Source organism: Serinus canaria, chromosome 11 (assembly GCF_022539315.1).
Source record: "Serinus canaria isolate serCan28SL12 chromosome 11, serCan2020, whole genome shotgun sequence".
In the NCBI taxonomy this organism is placed as follows: Eukaryota; Metazoa; Chordata; class Aves; order Passeriformes; family Fringillidae; genus Serinus; species Serinus canaria.
Window position 1 is genome coordinate 664,123 of NC_066325.1, and position 25,257 is coordinate 689,379.

Genomic DNA, 25,257 nt, shown 5'->3' on the forward strand with positions numbered 1-25,257 from the left:
CAGTTTTCTCTCTTGCTTCTCTGATGGTCACTCTCCCCAGGCTACTCCCAGCGCCTCATTTGTCAAAATCCCAATTATCCAGTGTGTTAAACATTCCCATTTCTGCAGGACTGTGGGGTGCAGAGCTTTGTCATGACCCAGGACCCCAGGAACAATAATGCTGCACTGTCTTACAGCCACAGAGTGCTTTAGAGAGGGGTGTTGTACCCTGCAACCCCCAGATGATGACAGCCTGGAATTGGCCCTTGGAGGAGCCACGGTGGAACTGGGAACGCAGTGAATGAGAGCCATTGGAACTGGTGCTGGAAGGAAAGTGCTTGTAACCAAGAATGGTCATTATATATATATATAAAGCACGTCCACATTTTAAATTAATTATGACTTTTAGGCATGGTGTAATTACAGCACCAGTGGGAACCCATATGTCAGTATGCTTTCAAATGGAAAGGTTGTACCTACAAAATGAAGCCATATATTCCCATTAATTGAAGCAGTTGATTTCCAGTTACACAATATTAGTTTTAATGGTAGGATTCATAGAAACTCCACGATTTTTTTTTCTTTTTTCTATTACTCTGTGATATTAAGGTGGCATAATTTAAACTGAGCTGAGTGACACTGGTGCCAGCAGGGTTGTGAATAAAAGTGACTTTCAGGGTGCTTGTCTGTGAGGTGGCATCAGAATAACCTTGGAGGAATGGTCTGTCAGCACTGCCTGCACAGCCAGAGCAGAGAGGATTAGCAAGAGAAATTTTGATGAGGGTATTTACTACTAATGACTGCCTTCAAAATTGCCTTTTATCTACAGCTTTTCAAAGCATTTTCCATTCATTAAGCCTTATAAAACCTTTGTAAAATTGGTAGAAGATATAGAAATGCAGATATCTCTGTGCCAAAGCACACAGAAATACTTTGACAGAAAAGGGCAGTGGTACACACTGAACATTATTTAAAATAGGAATTGCACAGTGTTACAGTGATGGTATCGCTCTGTTAATTAGAGTTGGACCAGAACAGGGGAACAGTCCTGCTCTTATGAAAAATGATGCAGAGTGATCGTTAAATAGTCCTCAGGGCTTGTGTTTTGTGTAGTAGCAGTGAGACAGATGTATGTTATGCAGTGTTATAAAAAAAAAAAGTTAAGAATAAGAATGGCACCTGTTCTTTTATTGTGATGAAATCTGCTTCCCAAACTGCCATCCCCAAGAGATAAATGCAGTGAGTCAGACCTACTAAACTGCTGAGTTGAAAACACTAAGATTTAAAAAATGATAAATGTAGGGCTTTTTTTTTAAGAGCCCTTAGACTCAGTTTTCTTTTTCTCTGTAGCCCCGAAAGAAAGAAAGAAAGAAAGAAAGAAAGAAAGAAAGAAAGAAAGAAAGAAAGAAAGAAAGAAAGAAAGAAAGAAAGAAGAAGAAAGAAGAAAGAAAGAAAGAAAGAAAGAAAGAAAAAGCTGACGACAGATCCACAAAGATGTTCAGTCTGGTGGTGTTCAAGAGAGGCCAAGACCAATCATACAGCTGCTTCAGAATGTGAGGGCTGGGAAGAGAAACTGGCATTTGGAGACTCTGTTATGGCAGTCACGATCAACAAAGATTTAGATAGGTTTTTTGGTAAGCTCTGTTTTTTCCTTCCTTCCTTCCTTCCTTCCTTCCTTCCGTCCGTCCTTCCTTCCTTCCTGCTTCTTCCTCCTTCCTTCCTTCCTTCCTTCCTTCCTTCCTTCCTTCCTTCCTTCCTTCCTTCCTTCTTCCTGTCCTTCCTGTCCCTTCTCTCCGGCGCTTCCTTCTTCCTTCCGTCCTTGCTTCTTCCTTCCTTCCTTCCTTCCTTCCTTCCTTCTCTTCCGTCCTGCCTTCCTTCCTTCCTTCCTGTCTTCCGTCCTTGCTTCCTTCCTTCTTCCTTCCTTCCTTCCTTCCTTCCTTCCTTCCTTCCTTCCTTCCTTCCTTCGCTTCCGTCCTTCCTTCCTTCCTTCTTCTTCCTTCCTTCCTTCCTTCCTTCCTTCCTTCCTTCCTTCTTCTTCCTTCCTTCCTTCTTTCCTTCCTTCCTTCCTTCTTCCTTCGCTTCCTTCCTTCCGCCTTCCTTCCTGTCCTTCCTTCCGTCCTCCTTCCTTCCTTCCTTCCTCCTTCCTTCCTTCCTTCCTTCCTTCCTTCCTTCCTTCCTTCCTTCCTTCCTTCCTTCCGCCATTCCTTCTTCGCCACTTCCTTCGCCACTTCCTTCCGCCACTTTCCTTCCTTCCGCCACTTCCTCCGTCCCCACTTCCTTCCCTTCCGCCACTTCCTTCCTTCCTTCCGCCAGCTTCCTTCTTCCTTCCGCCCTTCCTTCCTTCCTCCACTTCCTTCCTTCCTTCCTTACTCCACTTCCATTCCGTCCTTCACTTCCTCTCCCCACTTTCCTTCTTCCTTCTTCTTCACTTCCGTTCCCCTCCTTCCTTCCTTCCTCCTTCCTTTCCTTCCTTCCTTCCCTTCCTTCCTTCCTTCCTTCCTTCCTTCCTTCTTCCCTGCCTTCCGTCCTCCTCTTCCTTCCTTCCTTCCGCCACTTCCTCCGTCCTTCCTTCCTCCGCCACTTCCTTCCTCCTTCCTTCTTCCCCTTCCTCCTTCCTTCCTCGCTGTCCTTCCTTCCTTCCTTCCTTCCGTCTTCCTTCCTTCTTCCTTCACTTCCCTTCCTTCCTTCCTTCCTTCCTTCCTTCCTTCCTTCCTTCCTTCCTTCCTCTTCTTCCTCTCCGCCACTTCCCTTCCTTCGCCGCACTGAGTGTTCTCCCGTCCCTTCTCGCCCTCTCCCCTCCGTGGGAAATGGGGGGGTTTCCGGCGCGGGCGGTCTCGTCGTGGTTTGTGTTGCCCGCTTTTTGTCCTTGAGGGTTCTCAAGTCCTGTGGGCTGTTATGTACGCGTCCTGTCCAGACGCCATTTACTTCCTGGGTCCTTCCTTCCTTCCTCCTTCGTTCCTTCCTTCCACTTCCGCTTCGGGCTCTCCGATTCTTGGCGCTTCCTCCTTCGGGAGGGGATGATCGCTTCCTAGTTCCTTCCTTCCTACCTGTCGCTTCCCTGTCCTTGCCGTTGCCTTCCGTTGCCTTCCTTCGCCTTCCTTCCTCCATCTTCCTTGCGGCTCCCCGTTTTTCGCTGAGCGGCGTTGCCGGTTCCTTCCGCCCTTCCTTCCGGCCTTCCGTCCTTCCGTCCTTCGTCCTTCCTTCCTTCCTTCCCTTCCTTCCGGCCTTCCTTCTTCTTCCTTCCTTCCTGTCCTTCCTTCCTTCACTTCCTTCCTGCCTCCTTCCTTCCTTTCCTTCCTTCCTTCCTTCCTTCCCTTCCTTCCTTCCTTCCTTCCTTCCGTCCTTCCCTAGTCCCTCCTGCCCTCCCTCCCCCCCTTCCTTCCTTTCCCTCCCTCCCTTTACTTCCTTCCCGCCCTCCCACCAATTCCACACTTTTCCCAGGGTTCAGTCTCCCTGTTGATGTTTCAATTCCTCCTTCCTTGGCGTACGCCCAAACCTCAGCAGGGGCTCGCGGAGCCACTGTTTAAGGGCTATCAATACCATTAGTCTATCCTATAAAAACACAAGCAGTTTAATAGTTGCACGTGCCAAAAGATACAGTAATCTGTTGGAAACCTGAAGTTCTGTGCACATGTGTCAGTGAGTCAATGTACAGTAAATAAAAAAAAAAAAGAAGAGCAAATTTTTTACTTGGAAATGACTTGTGGAAGGAGCCTCAGAGAATATCTGTATATTTTTAGAGGGAAAGACATACAGATAATGCACAGGATGACTTGCAGATTCAGCTCTGCCTGCTCCGAGGCCGCAGGAATTCTCTGCATCTCTGAGTGCCTGCTCCTCCCTGCAGGGCTTGGAAGACAGGGTAATAATGAAGGGCCATAATCACAGTGAGTAAAATGTTGCATCCAGCTTCGGTGGCTTCCAGGAAATTCTCTTATTTAGTTCATTTGCTTATTGCTTTACCATTTCTGCTCATTTAACCAGCCAGTGTGAAACTCAATTTACAAATCAATAAATAAATAAATTGATAAATATTCAGTGATGCAGAAGAAGGCTGGATAAGAGCTGGCACACTGAGACCTGAGGAGAAGGGTGCAAGAAGGCTCTTTGCAGCCCTACCCCATAGCTTTTCTAATGGTTGGTAGAGGGAACCTATAGAAATTTGCTTTTTGATTTTTGGACAGTGTGAAAATCCCCTGTAAACTTGTGTAAAGGCCTGACTGTGTCTATAATGGTTGTAATAAGATTGCTATTAAAAACCATGGAAGGGTTTTCTAGGTAAGTCAGTCTGTGAGCTTAGGAAGAAGTCAGACTTTTTTGTTTCTCAGGCCTGTAAAGCTGCATAATTATTAAGGAATCACATGGTGGGTGAGAAGTACCCTCATTCCTGAGTGCAGTTCAGTTTGGTCATCCTGATTAAAAAAATCCCATGCTGCAGTGTTAAACTACTATTAAATAGTATTTTTTTCTTTAAATATATATATATATATATATTACTATTAATAGTTATAACTATTATAGTTAAATAATAGCCTGGCCTTTGGCCACTGGAATTCACTGTAGGATTTTTTTCATCCATTTATTTCACAGCATTTTGGATTATTTTGATAAAAACCAAGCAACCAAGCAAATACAAAATTGCTTCGTTTCACAAGAAGATGGAAACTTTCAGAAAGGTTCATCGAGCACAGATCCTTGTACAGGGAGGATCTCGGGAAATGCTTTGGGAAAAAAGGACACCATATTTAGGGTCTTTTGAAGCCTCCACTAGGCATCAAAGAGCCTTGAAGTCTTTTAAATGCTTCTTTTATAAGCCATTAGCACCAAGCTCAGTTAAAGCACTCAGCTAATTTTTAATCAAATATATGAAAAAGCATAGAATAAGAATGTAGATTTCTTTTCTGAGGCTTGTTGGTTATCAGAGTAGTGCTGGAAAAAAGGCAGCTCCATTTTAGCGCTTAATGTGCCTTAATACTGCATGACCACAAACCATTAGGTTCTTCATCTCATAGGTGATTAATTTCCAGTGAACATATGTTAAGTGAATGAAGTCTATCCCCAGATTTCCTCCCCAAACAGTTCTCACCAGGCAATGTCAGTGTTTTGTATTTACTTACACAAAAATGAAAAAAAATCTCAAACCCCAGAGAGATGAAAAATCAGAATAATTTTTTTTAAAACAAAACTAGTTTTAGTCATTAGAGGGAAAACAAATATTTCCCAAAGCTCTGTGAAGAAATATGGTGATGATGAAGAAAAAAATATTGCAGCTAACTTAATGTGAACATGAAATGCATCATCACTGTTCCCTAACTTCTGAAACTGGGTAATGCAGGTTCATAAAATGACTATAACTTCTTAGGTAAAAACCCTATTTAATCTCCTTTCAAATAAGCAGAAATGCCATTATGTTCTCCTTTCCTACTTTAAACAGACAGCTCAGTGCTCAGGCTCCTCTGTGGGGGCTGATGCTGAGCCCAGGGAGGACAGGGGCAGGATTGGAAAATTGTTTGCCCAGACTCCTAAGAGAATTTGTCTGCCAAGTGCTAACAGGTCTTCACTGACCACATGTAAACTGAATTTTATTCCCTCCTCCCCACCCAGGCTTAGGCATCTTCTACAATTGGGATTGGTTTTCTTAGGGCAAGATCAGTGATGAATGGACGTGGTTATCCAGGATCCTGCCAACCCCCTGAGCAATGCTGATATTCCATCACAAAACTATTGCCAGGATTCTCTTCATCTTAGCTCTACCTTTTCCCTGAAACTTTTCACCTGCTTTAATTCTCCAAAACTTGGTGTTCTTTGAACAAAACCAGGGAAAAAATAGTCTAAGTTTATATTTGACAAATTGTAGATGTTTGTTTGTATGTGTGTCTGTTAAAGGCAGACCTTATTGTGAGGCTTTAGTGCTATCTCCAATATTGTGTAAGGACAGCCCAACAGGGTTTTCAAATTATGTCAGTGCAATTGTTTGAAAAATTATGTACAGCTGAATCTGTCTTTAAAATTCCCTATGTATTGTGTAAATTTTTAACAGATGGACCTAAATATCAGTGCTGAAGTCATCTATTTCACCTGTCTCATTAGAGAATTATATGTAAGAGCCATAAGAATGTAAGGGTTATATAAAATTGTATTCACTATTTATGTATTATTGTCTCCAACACATATGTCCTTTCCATATGGGATGTTCTCACTGTACAGAACATGGTTGCTTCCAAGTATAACTCAACAGAAGCACTCAACCTTTGATTTTAAAACTGTGATCATCCCCACTTCAACAGCCCACGTAGGAAGGAGATTCCAGATTGTGGGGGGGGGGGGGGGGGAAATGGCTGCCAATCTGAATGAGGAGGAACGTCGTCAGATGGCAGGGAAGTATTTGTACGAGTTGTATTAACAGAAGCACTGACCTTTACCCACTCCAAAACAAGCCAGATGGGCCTTGGATCACAACACCCATTTGTCGAGCAGAACTCCTGAATCATCTCAGGCAGTGTTCAAATACAGCCAGGAGAAGCCTGAACACAAAGATCTCCCCTAAAATACAGCCCTGATGCAGCGAAGGCACACCAGGTTTTGAGGTGAATGCTATTCAAACCTTCAAATCCTAGGCACTATTTTGTTGCATAAATTTTGGCCTATCCATTGTCTGGGATGGAAAACAGATGGGCTGCAGTTTAGCTTTACAGAAAGAATCCAAATTCAATTCTCTGGCTTGTTGTTAAGAGAGTTAATGCAAGTTGAGTAATATGCACTGGCAGCCCCTAAAACCCTCTGTGGTTTTCTTTCTCTTTTCCTTGGCAGGGTGAGGCCATTCTGCATTAAATTTGCATAAGGCCACCCTTCTCCCTCGAGTAACTCCAGTGGTTCATCTGACCATATTTCTGGTGGATAAGTGTCCTAAACTTCAGGAACTTTGCCCTTACAGACAATCCCCATGCTCTTTGCAGCTCCCGCAAGTGAACCAGAGGGACCTGCAGAAGTGAGCAATGGTTTAGCATTTACCCTGTTTATTCATTAAACTGATGAGGGTGATATTCTGCTCCTCTATGACAACGCTGATCTTTAACTGAAACAAATTAAACTTTCTTAAGGGAGAGAATACATCGAGTTGTGGATGTTTGTGGCAGGGATATTAATAGAGTCCTCAGGGTGGCAAACAGAACACATTTTAAATGGAATCTAAAAGAGACCACGGAAGAAAACACCATCTTTCAGGGCAAACAACAACAAAACACCCCAGACAAATTGAGCATGTAACCTTTGTTGTGAGTAGCGTTAGTAGAGCAAAAAAAGTACATTGGGTTTTGCTTGGAGAGTCCAGAGGAGAGGAAGAGCTCACGTGTCAGAAGTCAGAGCTAAGAAAACACCACAAACGTTGCAGTTTTCTGAGTTTAAGTGATTATGGGATTCAATCTGATAGACTAATTTTGAAGTTTCTGAGAGAGATGGAAACTCTTTGCCAGAAATATAACTCTGAATTTAGCCAATTAGAAACAAGAGCCTTCTTCCAGCTGGATACTGCTTCCTTGCCATTCCATTGTGGGCACAGAAGCTTTCCTGAAGGAAGGACTGGAAAGATTTATCCTGCTTTTGGTTTTCTGACCTGCCTGACTCTCTGCTCAGACAACAGTTATGTGCTGAGCCCATGGGGAGCCCTGGAGCACAAGAAGGTTGGGAAGGAACCCAGCAGAGAGAGGATGAAAGTTTTCAGGGGTCTGTCACTCTTAAAGATCAATGGGCTTGTGAGAGAAAGAGATTTTAAGAGCTGCAAGGTAACATTTGAAGTCAGCAGGGATCTGGATTCTTTCAAATGTTGCACTCTCAGCAGACATGCAGGGCCTGTCTATGGAGCTGGTCCCACTCACCAGGGTGTAGAGCAGCCCTTCCCTGTGGCACAGAAGCCAGCCTAGAACCCATGGCTGTGTGTCCCCTGGGCTGTGCTCTGGAGCTGAGTCTCCATCGTGGCCATGCAATCAAAGCTGTGGCTGAGGTGAGCATCAAGGCCTGAGTCCCTCTCACTCCCTCACACATACTCAGATTATCTTGTGTGCCTTGTTGTCTTTGATTTCTTGCCCCATAGGACATTGAGCCAATCAGACCAAAAGCACTTTGCCTGAATCTTTTCTTCTCCCGCTCTTCTCTGAAAGAGTTTTCACGACAAAGAGTAAAGCTCAGAGAGACCAGAATGGTTGAAGGTGAGCTGAGCTCCTCCTACTTCTCCTGCTGTCTGGTGTTTCCAGGCAGGCTCCCTTCCTTAGAAATGCTGCTATCCCTCTGTTTCCTGACTCTCCAAATGAAAAGATGTTTTTTTCTGGCTGCAAGGTGGTGGTTTTGGTGGTGTGGTCACAGCACATCATTCTCTTGGAAGATGCAGCTCTGCATTGGCTCACCTCCACTGCTGCCAGGGCAGCCCAGGGGTCCCATCCACTGGGAAGGGAGCCCTGCATCTCTCATCCATCAGTGGCTATTCCAGCTTGTGACTCCCAGGAATATTTCATTAATGCTGTCCTCAGAGTGTGCAGCCAGCACAAACTGGGAGCAGAGGATGATGACACCTACGGGTGTGAGGAAGGTCACAGGAAAGGAAATTGCCTGGGCTGGTGGAGACAGAGGATTCCAGCAACTGCCACAGCACCAACAAACAGAGCAGCCGGCTGCTCCTGGGTCTGGCTCACCTCAGAACGTGTGGTGGGAAGGGGCCATGTCTGCAGTGAATCGCTGGCATCTGGCTGCCTACATTGCATGGGATGGGTTGGTTTAGGCTCTGAGTTTTATAGGTGCACTGGGAGTCTAATGCTCTTTTACTAGCATGACTCCACGCTGACCTCCATGCTAAAAAAAGCAGGAACTTTCATTTCATCTCATAATCCACCAAGGGCAAATAAACAGACAGAAATTCTACTCTTTTTTTTCCCCAAACTCTCATTAAAACTGTGGTCTCTGTTATTACCATGCAGACATTTTGCACTATTTTTTTATTACAGTCAAGTACAGATGCCCTTTTTATTTTGAGGGAGAGTTAATAGCAAAGGGTTTCTTTGCTAAAGTTTCTGATTATCTGCTATGGCTGAGAGCAATAATCTCCTTGGAATATTCAGGATTATGCACAGTTTATAATTCTTTAAAGAGTTGTCAGTAAATAGCTTGTGAACACTGTGATCTCACTTGAAAAGCAGTCAGCAGACTTCTGAACTTCTGAAGTGCTTGTCCTCTTCTCCCTCACCCAGCCACTGGTCCAGGATCAGGAACCTGAGGGTGCTGATGCAAAAGGCACATAGTGGATTTAATTTATGAGATTTTACAATGAACCATTGGACCCAGAACAAGCCATGTCCCATGCCCATTATTTTTATGCTGCTGCAGCTGTTTGCCCTCTAGGATGGCTCTGTGCTCTGTAGGATGGCCCTGTTCTCTCTAGGATGGCTCTGTGCTCTGTAGGATATCTCTGTGGTCTGTAAGATGGCTCTGTGCTGTGTATAATGGCTCTGTGTCATCTAGGATGGCTCTGTAGGATATCCCTGTGTCATGTAGGATGGCCCTGTTCTCTGTAGGATGGCTCTGTGCTCTGTAGGATATCTCTGTACTCTGTAGGATATCCCTGTGCTCTGTAGGATATCTCTGTACTCTGTAGGATGGCTCTGTGCTCTGTAGGATCTCCCTGTGCTCTGTAGGATGGCTCTGTGCTCTGTAGGATATCTCTGTGCTCTGTAGGATGGCTCTGTGCTCTGTAGGATATCCCTGTGCTCTGTAGGATGGCTCTGTGCTCTGTAGGATGGCTCTGTGCTCTGTAGGATCTCCCTGTGCTCTGTAGGATGGCTCTGTGCTCTGTAGGATATCTCTGTACTCTGTAGGATGGCTCTGTGCTCTGTAGGATATGTCTGTGCTCTGTAGGATATCCCTGTGCTCTGTAGGATGGCTCTGTGCTCTGTAGGATATCCCTGTGCTCTGTAGGATAGCTCTGTGCTCTGTAGGATGGCTCTGTGCTCTGTAGGATATCCCTGTGCTCTGTAGGATATCCCTGTGCTCTGTAGGATGGCTCTGTGCTCTGTAGGATATCCCTGTGCTCTGTAGGATATCCCTGTGCTCTGTAGGATGGCTCTGTGCTCTGTAGGATGGCTCTGTGCTCTGTAGGATATCCCTGTGCTCTGTAGGATAGCTCTGTGTCTTGTGGGAGGGCGCTGGCCTTGCTGGTCTCACTTGGAGGCGGCATAGGAAAGGGGAGGCCAGGACAGCCAGAAAGCAAAAGAGACCCTGTTTTGATCTGTGTGCTGGAAGTGTGCAAGGCCAGGCTGGGCAAGGGCTCTGAGCCCTGGTCTAGCAAAATGTGTCCCTGGCCACAGCACGGGGTGGGAATGGGATCATTTGATACAGAGACTGGCCAGTCAAGGCTGACCTTGCTGGAGATCTATAGTGTCTCTCAATACAACAAATTTCTCCTGATTTTTTTCTTACTTTTTCAAAATATAGAAAAGTAGCTCCTATGTCTTTATAGTTTTTGTTTTTACTCTTACTACAGTTGTGTATTTTTACTTATGTGAGTGAAATAGTCAGCTCCCTTTGGGTGGGCATGGGAAAAAATTTGCCTTTCTGCCTATTCATAGTGGGGGACTTCGAAGTTATTGGAGGAATTTTCCTCATGAAAGGAATGGTTTGTGACACCAGGCACTCCAGAGTAGTCTGCAGCGCAGTGGCAGCCTGGGTGGACACACAGAGTGTCCATATTGCTTCATTTTATGATGTTTAAACACAATGTGACACAGCAACCTCCAGGAGTGTGGAAGCACTTGGATTCCAGCAGTGCTAGCTCATTACACTGACTGTCCTGAGTGCTACCATTTACTCACAGTAGTAAACAGTGTGCTGGAGCATGTACACAGGATCCAGGCTCTACAAAATTATATAATTATGAGAACTGAACCATCCTGAGAGACTGTGCTTTGCTGGAGCATTGTATTCAGCCACAGAAATGGTCAGTTCTTGGATGCCAGGAGACTTTCCAAGGTTTTTTACCCAGATAAAACCCTGATAGAAATTAAATACCTGAGATTAACTACGATTCATTGGTGAACAAAACTGCAGAACTTGGGGGCCATTCAGTACCTGAGCTCCTCTAAGACTCCTAGCAAGGGTAAAGGATGGCTGGCTGAAGACAGCTTTTGAAGAGTAGAATTCTGCTAAATCGGTGGACAAGATTTATCAAATTTCCAGACATTTCCCAGGGCTTCTGCTAGCCCCCACAAACAGCTAGTCTTTCATTCATTCTGTGCTAGAGACATATTACAGGAGAGCAAATCATGCTCTCTGGGGTTTTACACTTAAAGGCATCCAACTTTCCATTTCAGAAAGCAAAGAATGTAAACAACCGTTTTGTTTCTTTGTCTGGCCAATGTACAGCAGGTCTAGAATCAATAACAGAAAATGTTCCTGAAAGGCCCACCAGACCTCAAAGAGATAATGTGAATTGTCTATTAACAGTAAGCCATTATGAAACTTATTAAGTGAAGCCTTGGGACTGTCATAGAGCCTAAAGGTTGACATAAATTTTTCATACACATTGAACTTTGCTAAATGTGCTTGCATTTGATTAATGACTTTCTCCAGTGCACTAATAAGAAGAAGGAAAATGTGAGCTGGGGCTGCAGCAGGGAGAATGGGCTCCTACAAGGAAGGGCAGTGTTGGCCGCAGGAGAACAATGGGCCTTTCTAGAGATGCCCTGCCAAGCAGGAGGGAGTTTATTACTCCCTGAAAAACTGGTCCTTACCACCCAGAGAAAGGGCACTGAGCACAGCACGAAAGCCAATTTTGTAATTGTGGAAGTAAAATCATCATAGCTCCAAAACACTGGTGGAAAAATTCACCTCCCAGCCCCCTAAAGCACTCATATACAACAAAGAACAACCCAAAACCCCAACCTCAGCCTCTAAAGCCCTCATATATCACATAAAACAATACAGAAGAGCTTCATATTCAGCAAGAGAGAGAAGTGGTGTGTCTGCAAGTCCTGCTGGAAACTGCAGGAAATTTGCCTTGGCAGCCACCGCAGTGAGTCACCGACTCATGGAATGATTTAGGTTAGAAAAGAAGACAACAACAACAAAACAAAGCCTTCACTTGCAGCTAGGTCTGGACAACAGCATATGGATTTGTTCAGTTAAAATAAACATGTTTTTCCCTTGTTTGGAAGTAGAACAAAAAGGGAAAGCAATCAGCAACCTCAGTCCAAAGCAGTCACAAAGTCCAAGACTCTTTCACTAACCACCAAAAATGCAAGGCATGCCCTAAATTTCAATTGAAATTGAATTCTCAAAAAAACTAAAGGGTACACTTTTGGGATTATTTTTAACTTTCAAGTTTTAAAGTTGCTAAGGGCCAAACTTTTAAGCTTTTATTTTGTTTGATTTTAAAAGAGCACTCCTTTGAACTGTCTGCCAAACAGCCATAGCAAAGAGGACTCAAGATAAAGTCTTCTGCTAGCTTAAATAGCTGAGCAATCAGGTATTGTTCCTGATTTTACAAACATAAAAAGAAGAAGAAATGCAGAAAACAAGACATGAGCCTGGCTATTCCATCTTCTGGCAGCATGGGGTAGAAGACAATAATTGTTTCTCCATCACCATCAGCTATAAATTTGCCACTCCAGAGCAGTTTTCCAGCTATGGAATGCTTTACCCACAAACTTGGTTGGTGTACCAGCTGTTGCTCTTCTCTATGCAGTTATGAACTACTGCAAATGGACTAAACAAGTACAGAAAACAAAACGCGGGGCGGGGAGGGGGGAATATCAGGTTTTGAGTTTGACAGTTAAGAGAACTCACAAGGACTTTGAAAATCCCAGGTTCAATTCCCTTCCCCGGATAATATTTATTAATAAAACACAAACCAGCTTCACTGGGAAGTCTGAAAGACTCTTGAGAAAGACCTTTGCCTGACCTCAAAGGAGTTCTGAGAGTCATCACAGTCCAAGCAAGTTTTTCCCTCTTTCTCTCCTCCTTCTCTCTCTCTTTCTTGATTTCTTTCCATGGGGAAACATGAAGTGCTCTGTACCCTCTGCAGACCATCCCCCAGCCATGGATCAGGAGCTGTCCCTAATGTGCACATCCCCCCAGCAGGAGAAGGAGGTCTGGGGCATCAGCAGAGTCCCCTGTTCGTGCACACACATGAAGTTCCCTTGGCAAGGCTACTGCAGCTTCTGCCCCTTGCTCTGTGGGACAGGGCAGAACACCCACTGTGGATGTGGGATTTGCAGCTCATTAAGGGAGGGAGTACAGAGATCTAGAGCTGGTGGGTAGGCAAGGTCCAAGATGCAGAAATACAAGAAAAACATTTTTCAAATTGCTATGAATCCATGAACCAGAGTGGGCTAAAATTGTTCTATGGCTTGGGTAATTATAGCCAGTCCAGCTCAGTCAGGTTTGAAAGGGCCTTTCTTATCAAACACAGAGATCAGTGATAACAAATAATGGAAAACTTGAGCACTTGCATGCAGGGAATAGAACTGGGTCAAGATGGTTGATCTTAGGCTTAGGCTATAAGAGTGAAACAATAATAGAGCTCCAGAGACCTGCAGCTCACTCCCTGAAAAGCTCACTCAGTCCCTTTCCCAAGCCATTTCTTTTGCTTTTCTCTTTCTCATCTTTTTTCTTTTCTTTTTCTTTTCTTTTCTTTTCTTTTTCTTTTTCTTTTTCTTTTTCTTTTTCTTTTTCTTTGTCTTTGTCTTTTTCTTTTTCTGTTCTTTTCTTTTCTTTTCTTTTTCTTTTTCTTTTTTCTTTTTCTTTCTTTTCTTTCTTTTCCTTTTTCTTTTTCTTTCCCTTGATACAGAATGTGATTCTGATGCCAGTTAATCAGTTTTGGTTACAGTAGCTCAGTATTTAGAGCAAAGGCCAAAGTGAAAACTTGCACAAGTCCTACCTGGATTTTTGCTTACTGACCCTTTCATTACAAAAGTAATTCTGACAATGTAGTTGGACGGGGAAGACGTACAAGAATTCCACACTTTCGGTTCCCTAAGATTGTCCCTTTGTGAGCCTTATTTAAATTCTTACTCTTCTCTTTACCTTTGAGCTTACCAGCAGCAACACAGTAAACTTCAGAATTTTATTTTGCCAGTCAGTCAACAACATGGAGCCAACAGAACCTACAAGCTCTTTAAAAGGCTTTTCTTGTCTGAGTTGTAGCAGTCTTTGGGGCAGGATCTCCCCCGAGATCACAGAAATGCTGGTGGTGAGCTTGGAAACTTGTACCCTTGTACCCCTTAACATGGTATCTAAGACTGCTTGACATCCTGGCAGGAACACGGCGGAGGAGATCTAAGAACTCCCAAACAAACCCTCCCCTTCCCTATCAGCAAGTTGGGGGAGCTCCCTTAGCAACCAGCCCTCCTCTTGCTTCCCTAATTGCTTCTTGCCAGGAGGAGGAGTGGTGTTCCAAAGCACTGCAGAGACACGGTGGCACCTCAGCCTCCTGCTCTCCTGGTGACACCCAGCTTGACCAGGAGCTGAGCAGTTCTGTCAGCTGCAGCTCAGGATTCGCTCAGCTCACTACAGAATCCCTCTGTCAAGTCAGGTTGTCTGTTACTGATGGTGGTTGGAGGGGCATTGTTGTAGCCCCTCAAATGCTCCTCAAGCGAGACTTGCAAGAGGCAAAACTGGCCAAAGCACCACCTTCACTTGTCACCATCCCCTGCCTTACCTGGCTCAGCCGTGGTGGTCCTCCTTGTGGTTAGGGTTTTCTCCAGACCCACTGAGGTTGAAATTAACCTTTCACTTGTCTTCCATGGATGTGAGGCTCCGTCCTTGGGGAAAGCAGTGCGCTAAAGTAACTGGAGTGGGCGAATCCCTTCCCAGGTGCCTTGGATCTTTGGAAATGCTGCAACAGCCTAGGGTCCACAGCATTCCTGGGTGTGTTGGGACTAACCCAGAGCCACCATGCTTGGCTGGGTTTTACCAAGCTCAGATTAAAGACCCGAGGCTCCCGTGAGGGCCGCGGTGAAGTTCAAGGCACAGCAATGCCCTGTCCTGGTGCCAGACAAGGTGCTGCCATCAGTCTGGAGTGAAGAGAATTCCCAGCATTTCAGGGCTGGCCTTGGCTGAGATTAGCAAGCCTAACTTAAAAAAAGCACTATCATAATTGCATGTCCACTGGGAAGGGAAAAAATAATCAAATGAAAAAGGACAAAACCAGCAGGGAAAGAAAATTTATTTCCAAGCATCTACGGAGAGTGCTACAAACAATAGAGACTAAAACTCAAAGCATTTGAAACTATTAAAAAATGTAGTTGACAATGTCCTTTTTAAAAATTAAACATAAAAATGTAGAAAATGCAGTTATTAATTCTAAAACTTGCTCAAAAGTGAAATAAATCCAGATAGCATCAATGAGGATGGAGTCCTACAAATTACGTTTTTTTTTACTTTATTTCAATTTGTTAAATTTCAAAGTGATACTAATTTCTTTTCTCTTTTTTTAAATGTTTATTTAAATTTATAATGGAGAAATGTGCAAATCTAGCAAAATATTCTTTGGATTATAAACAGAGAAAAATCAACAACCAAAGAAATTTGAACCAAGTTAATAATAAGCTATAGAATTATATAGAATGCATACAGCTATAATAAAGTGAAATATTACAATAAACATTGTATAGCAAATCTGCTAATTTAGCAAACTCTGCCTTATAAAACATAGGGATATAATGGGACAAGTGAATATGTTAGGGATGTAGAGCTGAAACATCAGTCATCATTTTAAGGAGTTAAATTTTAATCTAACTACATATATGGGGGGGGGTCTTCAGAGAAGCAACACACCAACAAATCAGATTTCCTCTCAGATCAAGCAGTTTGGTACCTGACTGCAAATGAAGGACAGGGTCTGTAAAACAAATGTAGAAAAATTTAGATAATTTTTATTTATTGCCTCTTCCCATATTGCAGCTGCTGATCTCTGACCCTGAACAGCCAGCTATATTAAATTCAGCAGAGGTACAGCTGTACACAGATGCAGAAGATGTTGATGTGCAGAACATACCCCAGTCCCTTGCTTTTTCTGAACTAATACTTAAAAGAAAAAAAAAGTTAAAGATCCCTTTTTGGATTAAAAACATGCATTACAAAGAACAATTTTGAAAGCATTCTGTATTTCTGTCATCACAAATTAAAATGTCTCCCTATCTGCAGATGATGCTATTCTACTGGAAATTAGAAGAAAAAAGAAAACCTAAACAACCCCCCCCCCCAAAAAAAAAAACAAACCACAAAAAACCAAACCAAACCAAAACCAAAAAAAACCCCAAACATAAAACAAAAGAAAATTAGGAATTAAGTACCGGAATCTTAATTACTACTCAGGTAAGGTAATTCAGGTAGAACAGTCCTTCGGGAAGTCAAAGATAAACTGGGTCAGAGTTCAGTCTCTAGAACTTGCAGAAGCTCAGCACAGATACAGAAACTCACAAGGCTGGAGTAAAGTGTAAGCACAGAGTACTCCTGTCCACCCACAAAGTCACTCCTGAAGCCTTGGGAATCTCTAAGTTATAAGATAAATGCATATAACATGGGAAATATTGAAAAATATTACACTTAATTTAATCCAGAAAACACAGTAGGACTATATGATGATCCTTACTGTGTTCTGGGAGCAGCCACAAGCTCTTGATAGAGAGGGTACAAAATGTTCACCAGACGTTACATTTGTTTTAATCTAAAAAACATTTGTAAAATGTACTTGATTTTTAAATAATCACTTAACAAGGCAACAAACCAACTACAAACACATAATAAATAAGGCTATTAAAAGGTCACAATTGTAGTAAATTAGTCAGAACTATAAATGGGACATTAGAAACACTATGTTTTTCCTTATATGCTTAATAACCAGAACAAGAATTAAAAAAGAATCAGTTTATTTCAAAGTCTGCTTCTTATATTGAAGCACATATTAAAGCAACAGTACAATGTTCATAAAATATAAGTGTGATGCTGTAACATTTCTTACATGTCAGAATACTGATATTTGTATGTATACTAAAATAAGAATTTTAAAATTGTACAAATAGATACATTAAAAATGACATAGAAATAGGGCGCCTCCCACTGAACAAGACAGAGTTTTTATATCTGGCACATATTAGTTTAAGATGAAAGAATAAGCAAAAAGATTTACAAGAATCAGCAGTAACAAGTTTGATGCTCAAGAGACATAATAATTGTACATTGTACTGTACATACATCATATGGGTTTAAGCTGGCTGAATATTATATATTTCAAGTTTAAAAATGCACTACGATATAGAGTGTCCATAGTTTAAGGCGAAATTACAGCTCAGAACTGTTATCTTTTCTAATTTGTGGAAGCTTCTTTGAAATAAAAGATTTAGATGTTCATAACACATAAAAGATTTCCCTTATTTGTAGGTTTGCTTTTAGCATTTTCCTTCATTTAAATATTTCGCATTTCTTAAGTGGGTTTTTTCCTTCAGTGAAGCTGGCAGCCAACTTCCAGATTTGCCTTTTGTAGGAAAAGGTACTTCACAGTATTTACCACTTGCATGTTCTTTTTTATCAAAGGAATCCTCTCTGTCAAACTTAAATGTTTAAATGAGATTTTTCTTGATTTTTAAAAAAATACCTGCTTACATTTCCTCTGGATTCTTCAGAACTTCGGACACAGTTCTTAAGGCCAAATCTTAAACTTTATTGTTAAGAATCATCATCAAAAGTGTCTTTGGAGCCATACAAGTCTGCAAGTTTCTTAAATCGAGGTCCCCAGTTTTGTAGATAGTCGTAGTCCAAGTCAGAATCTGTTGTTGCTGACTCCAAGGAGCTGAGGGACCCAGCCACGGAGCCCCTGCCCTCGTAGCCATAGATCTGGATGGAGTCATAGGGAGGGGCAGTGGGGTCATTGTCAGCCTCCTGTATCCTGGTGTTGATGAAATCATCCACGTCCACGCTGTTGGGCGTGGGCCGCAGCCCCGGCCTGGGCAGGTACTGGTACTCGGGCTTGATGTCCTTGCGCGGGATGAAGCCGTTGATGCCGTCGGGGTTCTGCAGCGTGGCGATGTCAAACGCCTCCGTGTCCTCCTCGCCTCCGCCCTCGTCATCGTACGTGATGATGTTCTCCCGCACGTCTTCCTCCTCAAACACGATCAGGGGCTCTTTCTTCTGCCTCTTCAGGGTTACAAACAGCACCACAATGACTGCGGAAAACAAAACACGGGTTAGGCTGCACTGTCAAACAGCAGCGCCTTTGGAAGAAATTATTGCATCCCCGAGCCCTCGGCTTTTCTTCTGGATTGTTGCAAACTTCTGCATTTTTAGCGCTCCTTGCTAGCTAAAAGCAGAGATGTTTGTACACAGAACTAAACACACTGATCTGAGGCTTTCTCTCTGAGTTGCATGCTAGTGCTCTTACTAATTGCTCATTACTGCAACACTAATTCAAGGGAAGTGTTTATGGGGCCTCAAGTGCTGCAGAACACTGTGACACTGCCTTTGAGCAGCCCAAGAACATGAATACATACAACAAAACAAAGATGAATCTTTATCCTCTTCTGCATGCCCAAAGCTTAACTCTATTTCCAGTGTGTCATTTCCATTAAAATGAATTTTTTAAGCAACACCTCCAAAGACATATTTGTTTCACATTCTTACTTCAAATTTCTATAAAATAAAATAAATGAAAAAAGAAACACTACAAAATATTGCAGGGAAATAAGAAAATATTGTGTAATTTTTTTCAAAATCATCAGGAAACATTTTGCAGCACTTTCTTAAAAGCAGGTCTTCCAAGCCACTCATCTGGTTTCAACACAAGATGGGTTTGAGGGAAATAGCTGTCAGGGGCCATTAATCCTGGCTGACCTCAATAAGGAACTTCCCATCCAGGGAAGATCACAAAACTTGGAACTGTATGTCATGACCTCCTTTAAGTAGTGTCCCTGATTAGCTGGCTTTAGGCCACAGGAGGACATTCTCCGAGCACATCTCTACAAATTCCCTGGTGTTTGCTATTGAAGATATCACAGAAGCACAGAATGGTTTAGGATGGAAGAGAGCATAAAACTCACCCAGTGCCACCCTCTGCCATGGACACCTTCCACTGTCCCAGGCTGCTCCCAGCCCCAATGTCCAACCTGGCCTTGGACACTGCCAGGGATCCAGGGGCAGCCCCAGCTGCTCTGGGCACCCTGTGCCAGGGCCTGCCCACCCTGCCAGGGAACAATTCCTCATTCCCAATATCCCATCCAGCCCTGCCCTCTGGCACTGGGAGCCATTCCCTGGGTCCTGTCCCTCCAGCCTTTGGCAATTGTCTCTCTCCATCTTTCCTGCAGCTCCTTCAGGCCCTGCAAGGCCACACTGAGCTCACCCCAAAGCCTTTCACAACTGGGCAGATCAGCACTCCCTATAAAAATAAAAGCTAAAAAATTCAGATTCATTTCACCATCTTGGAGCTGAGGGCAGGATTACTTTTTTAACACAAGTCCAGAAGAGCAGCAAGGCAGGAGCATTTTTCACCTAGGAGAATGACGATGCAGGCCAGGATGGCGATGAGGGCGCCGGTGCTGAGCCCCGCGTTGAGGACGTAGGCCTCGGCGTTGCAGGAGAGCAGCGAGCCGCTGCCGTCGCAGCCGCACACACGGATGCTCAGCGTGTTGGTGCTGCTCAGCGGGGGCACGCCGCCGTCGCTGATGACGATGGGGAGGAGGTACAAATCCTGCTTCTGCCGACTGAACCCTTCCCGTCTGACCAGCACACTCGCTGTGTTATCTGGTTGAAAAAGAGAGAGGATCATTGCCAATTCTTCCACAGTCATCCTCTTAGCCAAAATTGAAAAGGAAATTATCTCACTGCCGAGGCTCTCAATTTTCTGGGGCTTTAGCGTCATTTCTGCAATAAACCAGTAAAAAGCGCCACCTTTGCAACGACCTAAGAGCAATTACAGGATTGTATTTAATTCATATAGCGCCACACTCAGTTTGAATTCTTTAATTAACACAAGCAATACAGGTAATCTCTGTCTGATAGCACCTTTTAGTATCTGTAACATTCTGAGAAATTCACAATATTTTTTCAACTACCCAAATGGCTGGACCTTCTTATTGCTGTCTGATCTGGTTTTAGTGTCTCTCCAGAATTAAAGCTTTCAATGGAGGGGTAAAACCCATATCTCCCTTATGTGTTCTTGGAGTCACATCCAAAAGTATGGTAGATGCTATCCCTAAATGGGCTCTGATGAGACTCCCACTGTAACAAAAGCCAATGTTTGCTGTGTATGAGCAAATTTGAGCCTTGTTTCAGTAAGAAATGCTGAAGCGTTTTATCAGAATCTGGTTTTCACCCAAACTTCCAAAGCCAGAATTCAGAGAGGTTGATCATACATGCACAGTATGTGTGGTCACATTTTGAATCATGTGGATGTAAGGAAGAGTTAAATCGCAGACTCAAAAATGCCCTGGGTTGGAAGGAACCCACAGGGATCCATAAGTCCAACTCCTGGCAGTTACTTTCTGTAACTGTATTCCCATTGTCCTCACGAGAGGTAACCTGCTATGGTACAGGACATTTTGGATGATCCTGCTTACTTCCTCTGGCTGGAGCCTTGGAAAGGGGACAGTGTGAGATGACACCCTGGGCTGAGGCAGCCTGTGCTTCATGCTCTCAGGGGAACACCAACAGGGGACCCTTATTGTGCTCCTCCTCTCTCTCTCAGCTCAGCCTAAACCAAATTTTATAACAGTTGTAAATATCCCAAAGTAAATATAAGTGAAGTAATCATATCCATGGTTTTCAGACCTTCAAAAGCCAGTTTATATTATTACATACAACCTTTCCTGGTTTGCTATGTTCTTTATTTTTCACTGTATAACAGAAAGTGGGGGGCGGGGGGGGAAGAGCAGTTCTTTTATCTGCTGAGGGGAGGCTGTTTACCTCCAAAGGTACCCACTTTACTGCTGCCTCGGGCTTCTGCAGATTAATCATTTTCCTGTTGAAGAGTCAGCATAAATCCCAGAATTTAATAATGCAAACCATAAAACCTCCCCAAATGATCTAATCACTGCTATTTCCATGGAAATCTGTGAATAAATTATACCTAAAGAGAAGTGTTCTTGCCTTGCATCAACTACCCTTGCAGGCAGTGCCCCTGGTGTAGGACAAGGTCTGAAACTGCCCCCAAATTTGGTCAATGTAAGGGATGAGGGGATTGCACTGCTTGATTCTCCCAGGAACTTCACCAGACAGGTTGAATATTTAAGGTAGGAGCTGTTTGTTACACAGCAAATGAATCCATGCCCCATATCTGCCCCTGTCCTGCCAGCCCACACCCCTGGTGCCCTGAATGGCCACCTGGGCTTGACACAACTGTTGCTTTTGGTCTCACAAAAACAACAACTAGGTAGAAAGGATCTTGTTAACTTCTCCTTTGCACAATGTCACATTTACTAAGGACAGAGACATTGATAAAGATCTGATTGTTTATTACTTGTGACTCTTGGAGGTGTCTTTTGTCTCCCTCAGAGTCCTCCTAATCTCCTGAATGTTTTCATGCACCATCTAAACTTTGAGACACAATTTTTTACAGGACCTTGATGATGCCAATGTCTGCATGACAAAAGCCTTATTTTAGGACTTTAATGGGCTTGTAACAATTCAGTACAAATAGGAATGCAACATCTAATATCTATTAACCTATCAGCTAACTTGAACTAATATATTGAGCCAGAATAAAATATTCCCCAGAGTCCTCTAAAATGCACTAAATAATTCATTTCCTCAATGGGAGAGCCAAGATCTGCTCCATTACATAAAAAATCACAAAAGGGGACAGATTATTCTTGTAGCAAAAAATATGAACACTAACAGGGGGCTGAGCTACAGCTGCCTCGAGGCTGCAAAGGCAATGTGTAAGGAATGACAATACCATATATTAGTATATATAGTCTTTGGGTATGCAGTTTTTTATCATATATTTAATTTTTCTTACCTTTTGTCAGCTGAAGTAGTATTTTTAATTTAAAATAGGAAAAGGATAGCAAATTATTTAGCTGTTATACAGACTGGCCTGGTCCACTGCAGTCACTTACACCAAACAAAACTGATTTGATACAATGGCTGATTTATCTGTTTTAATGGGAAGCGATTTTTGGTTTAACATAAATTTTTAAAAAGAAAAATCCAATCAACATGCCTGGCTAAAGTTTAAAAAGGGCTACAATACATCAAGCCTAAAAGGTCATTTTTTTAACTTTTACTGTTTATGCTCACTTCTCACATTTAGAAGAAATATCCATTACAAGAAAAAAACCCCTTTCTTACCTAGATAAAAGATAACATATAATCCTAGCTAATATTCTCATCCTTGCTTTTTTATTATTTTCAAGGCCCATGAGTAGAACTATAATCCTGGTAAAATGGCATTTTTTAAGCCAACAGAAGTTAAATGTCAATACCAGCTTAAAACTATTACTTAACACATATGGGAGTTACTTGACTGTCAGGCCTAATGAACACAATGGAAGTTAACACCAGAAAGAAAAGAACAGTCATCTCAAGGCCATTCCCAAAATATCACATTTTTCCAGCTATTATTGCCTTGGCTATCCAATATCCAAAGATGTTGCAAGTGAAGATTCCCTGTGCTCTCCATGAAATCTTCACAATTAGAAGCTAAAATTGCATTATTTCTTTGTGATACTTATACTGATCTCCCTGACCTTTGATTTTTGAATTTTTTTCTGGTGATCCTATTGATGATTTCCAATTTTTCCTATGTGCATGGGCAAATGTAGGTTAGTTTTTGGGGCTTGTTAAAACATAGGTTGTGTAAGGAGGATTCTAGATTACAGGAGCTGACTGCAGTGTGAACTTTATCACCTATATCAGGTGTGAGTGCTGATTCAGCCAGAAAATGAAACAATTTCAGGGGTCCAGCTGTCTGAAATCCTTACATTACCAGGAGTGGCATTCACTGTGGATAATCCATGGCAAAATCCTGCGACTTCATTGTGTGTTTCAAAATTTTCTTGTTGAAAAAGTGTGAAGCACATGTTTGAATTTAAAAATAGACTTCAGTCACTGACTTTCAGGGGCTCACAAGTTTAATTTCAGGCTCTGTAAAGCTCTATCTTGTGAATTTGGGACTGCAGCCGCTCCAGTAATGCCACACTGAGGGAGCCCAAGGAAAGGACATCTCTGCACAGGACCCAGCAGAGCTAAAAGCAGGAAATCCATTTACTCAAAATCTGCCTCTCTGCTGTGAAGTGCCACGAGCCTCTGCTGCTGTTTTGAAGGCCTGACTTCAGTGGGAGCGGAACTGAGCAGAGCCCAGGCAGCCAGTGCTGTTTGTTTATGAGATAATATAAGGAAACAGTGCAAAAGTAATTCTGTGTTTTATCCCAGCGTGGGCTTAGCCATTATCTCGTGTTTTCTATGGGAGATGGGCTCAGCTGAAGACTTGGTAACACAGTGGGCTACTAATAGGATGTAGAACATGATTATGCTTTTTTGGATTACTGCAATATGTGATTACTTTCAGGAGCTGGTAAAAAGAAACTCTATTAAATGATAATTATGAGACTGTATTCACTTTAAAGTTCTGTAATAGGCCCAAACACTGGAGTTTTCATTAACTGTTCTCCACAGTTAATAAAGCCATTTTTCTCTGAAAGTAGCAATTCCCTCTGAAAGCTGTGGCATGGCTTATAGAATACTCTGACTTATAACTGGAAAAACAACTCTGAATGACCATGGACATTATTTGACTTGCAAATGGTAACACACTTTCCCTAAGAAGTTTTTTTATATGGGAGCACACAGAATTTTAACTTTTTTACTTTGTTCTAATATAACTTACTTAAAAAAACCTCACAAGAATATCTAAATTAATAACCTATTTGCACTGAGGATTGAACAAAATGAGGGAAAGAAAGGGTGGAAATGAATGAATTTCCTCAGATTATTCATTTCCCAAAAAGAAAATTATATGGGAAGATTCAATCCCTTAATACTATTTCTTGAAATAAATTTTTCCATGATTGTCAGGTAGAAACCTTACAGTAAGCTGACACCGTAATTTCAACTAAAACACATTTTATCTGAGTTAATTTTGTCAGTAACAAATTTGCTGCATATGGAAATGAAGGATGAGTGGGATTGGCTGGAGTCAGGAACCATAATACCACTCAGAGTATCTCCACTCTCTGCTAGATTATAAAATCTATTTTCAGTTTGATGTGGTGACCATAAAATGTATTTCATATCAAAACTTGGCCTCTGGGTCTCAAGCAAAGAATACATGCTTATTTACTCCTTTCTAAAAATACACCCATGAATTTTTTAAAACTTGTGTTTTACTACTTTAAAGAGAATAAATATATGCCCGGCGCTGGCTCCTTTATGAATTGCTTATGTATGTACAAGTGTCAAGCACCAGGCAACAGTATTACTTTGATCAGTCAGGAATAACAGAGATTTTGTTTGAGAACTCTGATGATAATTACACTCTCTTCAGATGAAGAGAGAGAGATAAAGTGTGCCTCAACGGAGAAGTTTTTACTGAAATCATGTATCTGGAGTGTGTTGCCTTTTTTATTTCTGGCACTCTTGGATTCATTATTCAAGCCGGTTCAACCAAGTTTTACTTTTCAGAAAACAGTCAAGTTTCCTTCAAACATTAAAGCTTGCTAATCAAAACCAATTCCTTAGAAGCTGAAACAGTTTTTGCCCTGTGAAGGGAAATAAAAAATGAATGCTGAGTCAGAATATAATTGAATAAATTGAATAAATAGATATAATGGCCAAACCTGTCTTTTTTTTTTTTTTTAAAGTTTGCCCACTTCCTCTGGCTCCCTCAGCCTCTGGCAAGTTCAGGTCACTGATGTTATTATGTTCTGATCAATTGAATTTTGACACTCACCCAGGCCTGCTGATTGTTGCTTAGAAATTTCTTACATCTTGCCATCAATCTGAATGCAAAGCTCTACTTTATTTTGTGAATATGAAACTGGCAAAGGGATCAGGATATCCAGGTCCTGAGACAGCCAGCACAGGTAAGTTCCACAGCACAAATCCCTGTTTCATTTCCTGCACTGGGCAGTGATTTGATTCCATTGGGAATCTAGCCCACATCTCTTGTGATCCATAATTTACAAAAGCTGGCAGGCACAGTGGTGAACAAATACAAGCAGCCTAATAATTTATGCTGTCTCAGCTAATTTTAGATTTGTCTAATTCAAGAAGATCTGCCAATTCCATTTACTGAGTGTTTGGCAGTGT

At 42.4% G+C, this 25,257-nt stretch overlaps 1 protein-coding gene across 3 annotated transcripts in view; it reads right to left on the reverse strand.

The window, feature by feature from the left end:
* Positions 1–16,872: 16,872 nt before the first annotated feature.
* The window catches only part of CDH11 (cadherin 11), an 82,134-nt gene continuing 73,749 nt past the window's right edge, over positions 16,873–25,257 (reverse strand). For all 3 annotated transcript variants that reach the window (XM_050978845.1, XM_050978846.1, XM_050978847.1), the window contains 2 exons: positions 19,501–19,752; positions 16,873–18,182 (listed from right to left, as the gene is read on the reverse strand). In XM_050978845.1, coding sequence (XP_050834802.1) covers positions 17,686–18,182; positions 19,501–19,752 — 749 coding nt within the window. In that variant the 3' untranslated portion in view covers positions 16,873–17,685. The remainder of the gene's footprint in view (positions 18,183–19,500; positions 19,753–25,257) is intronic.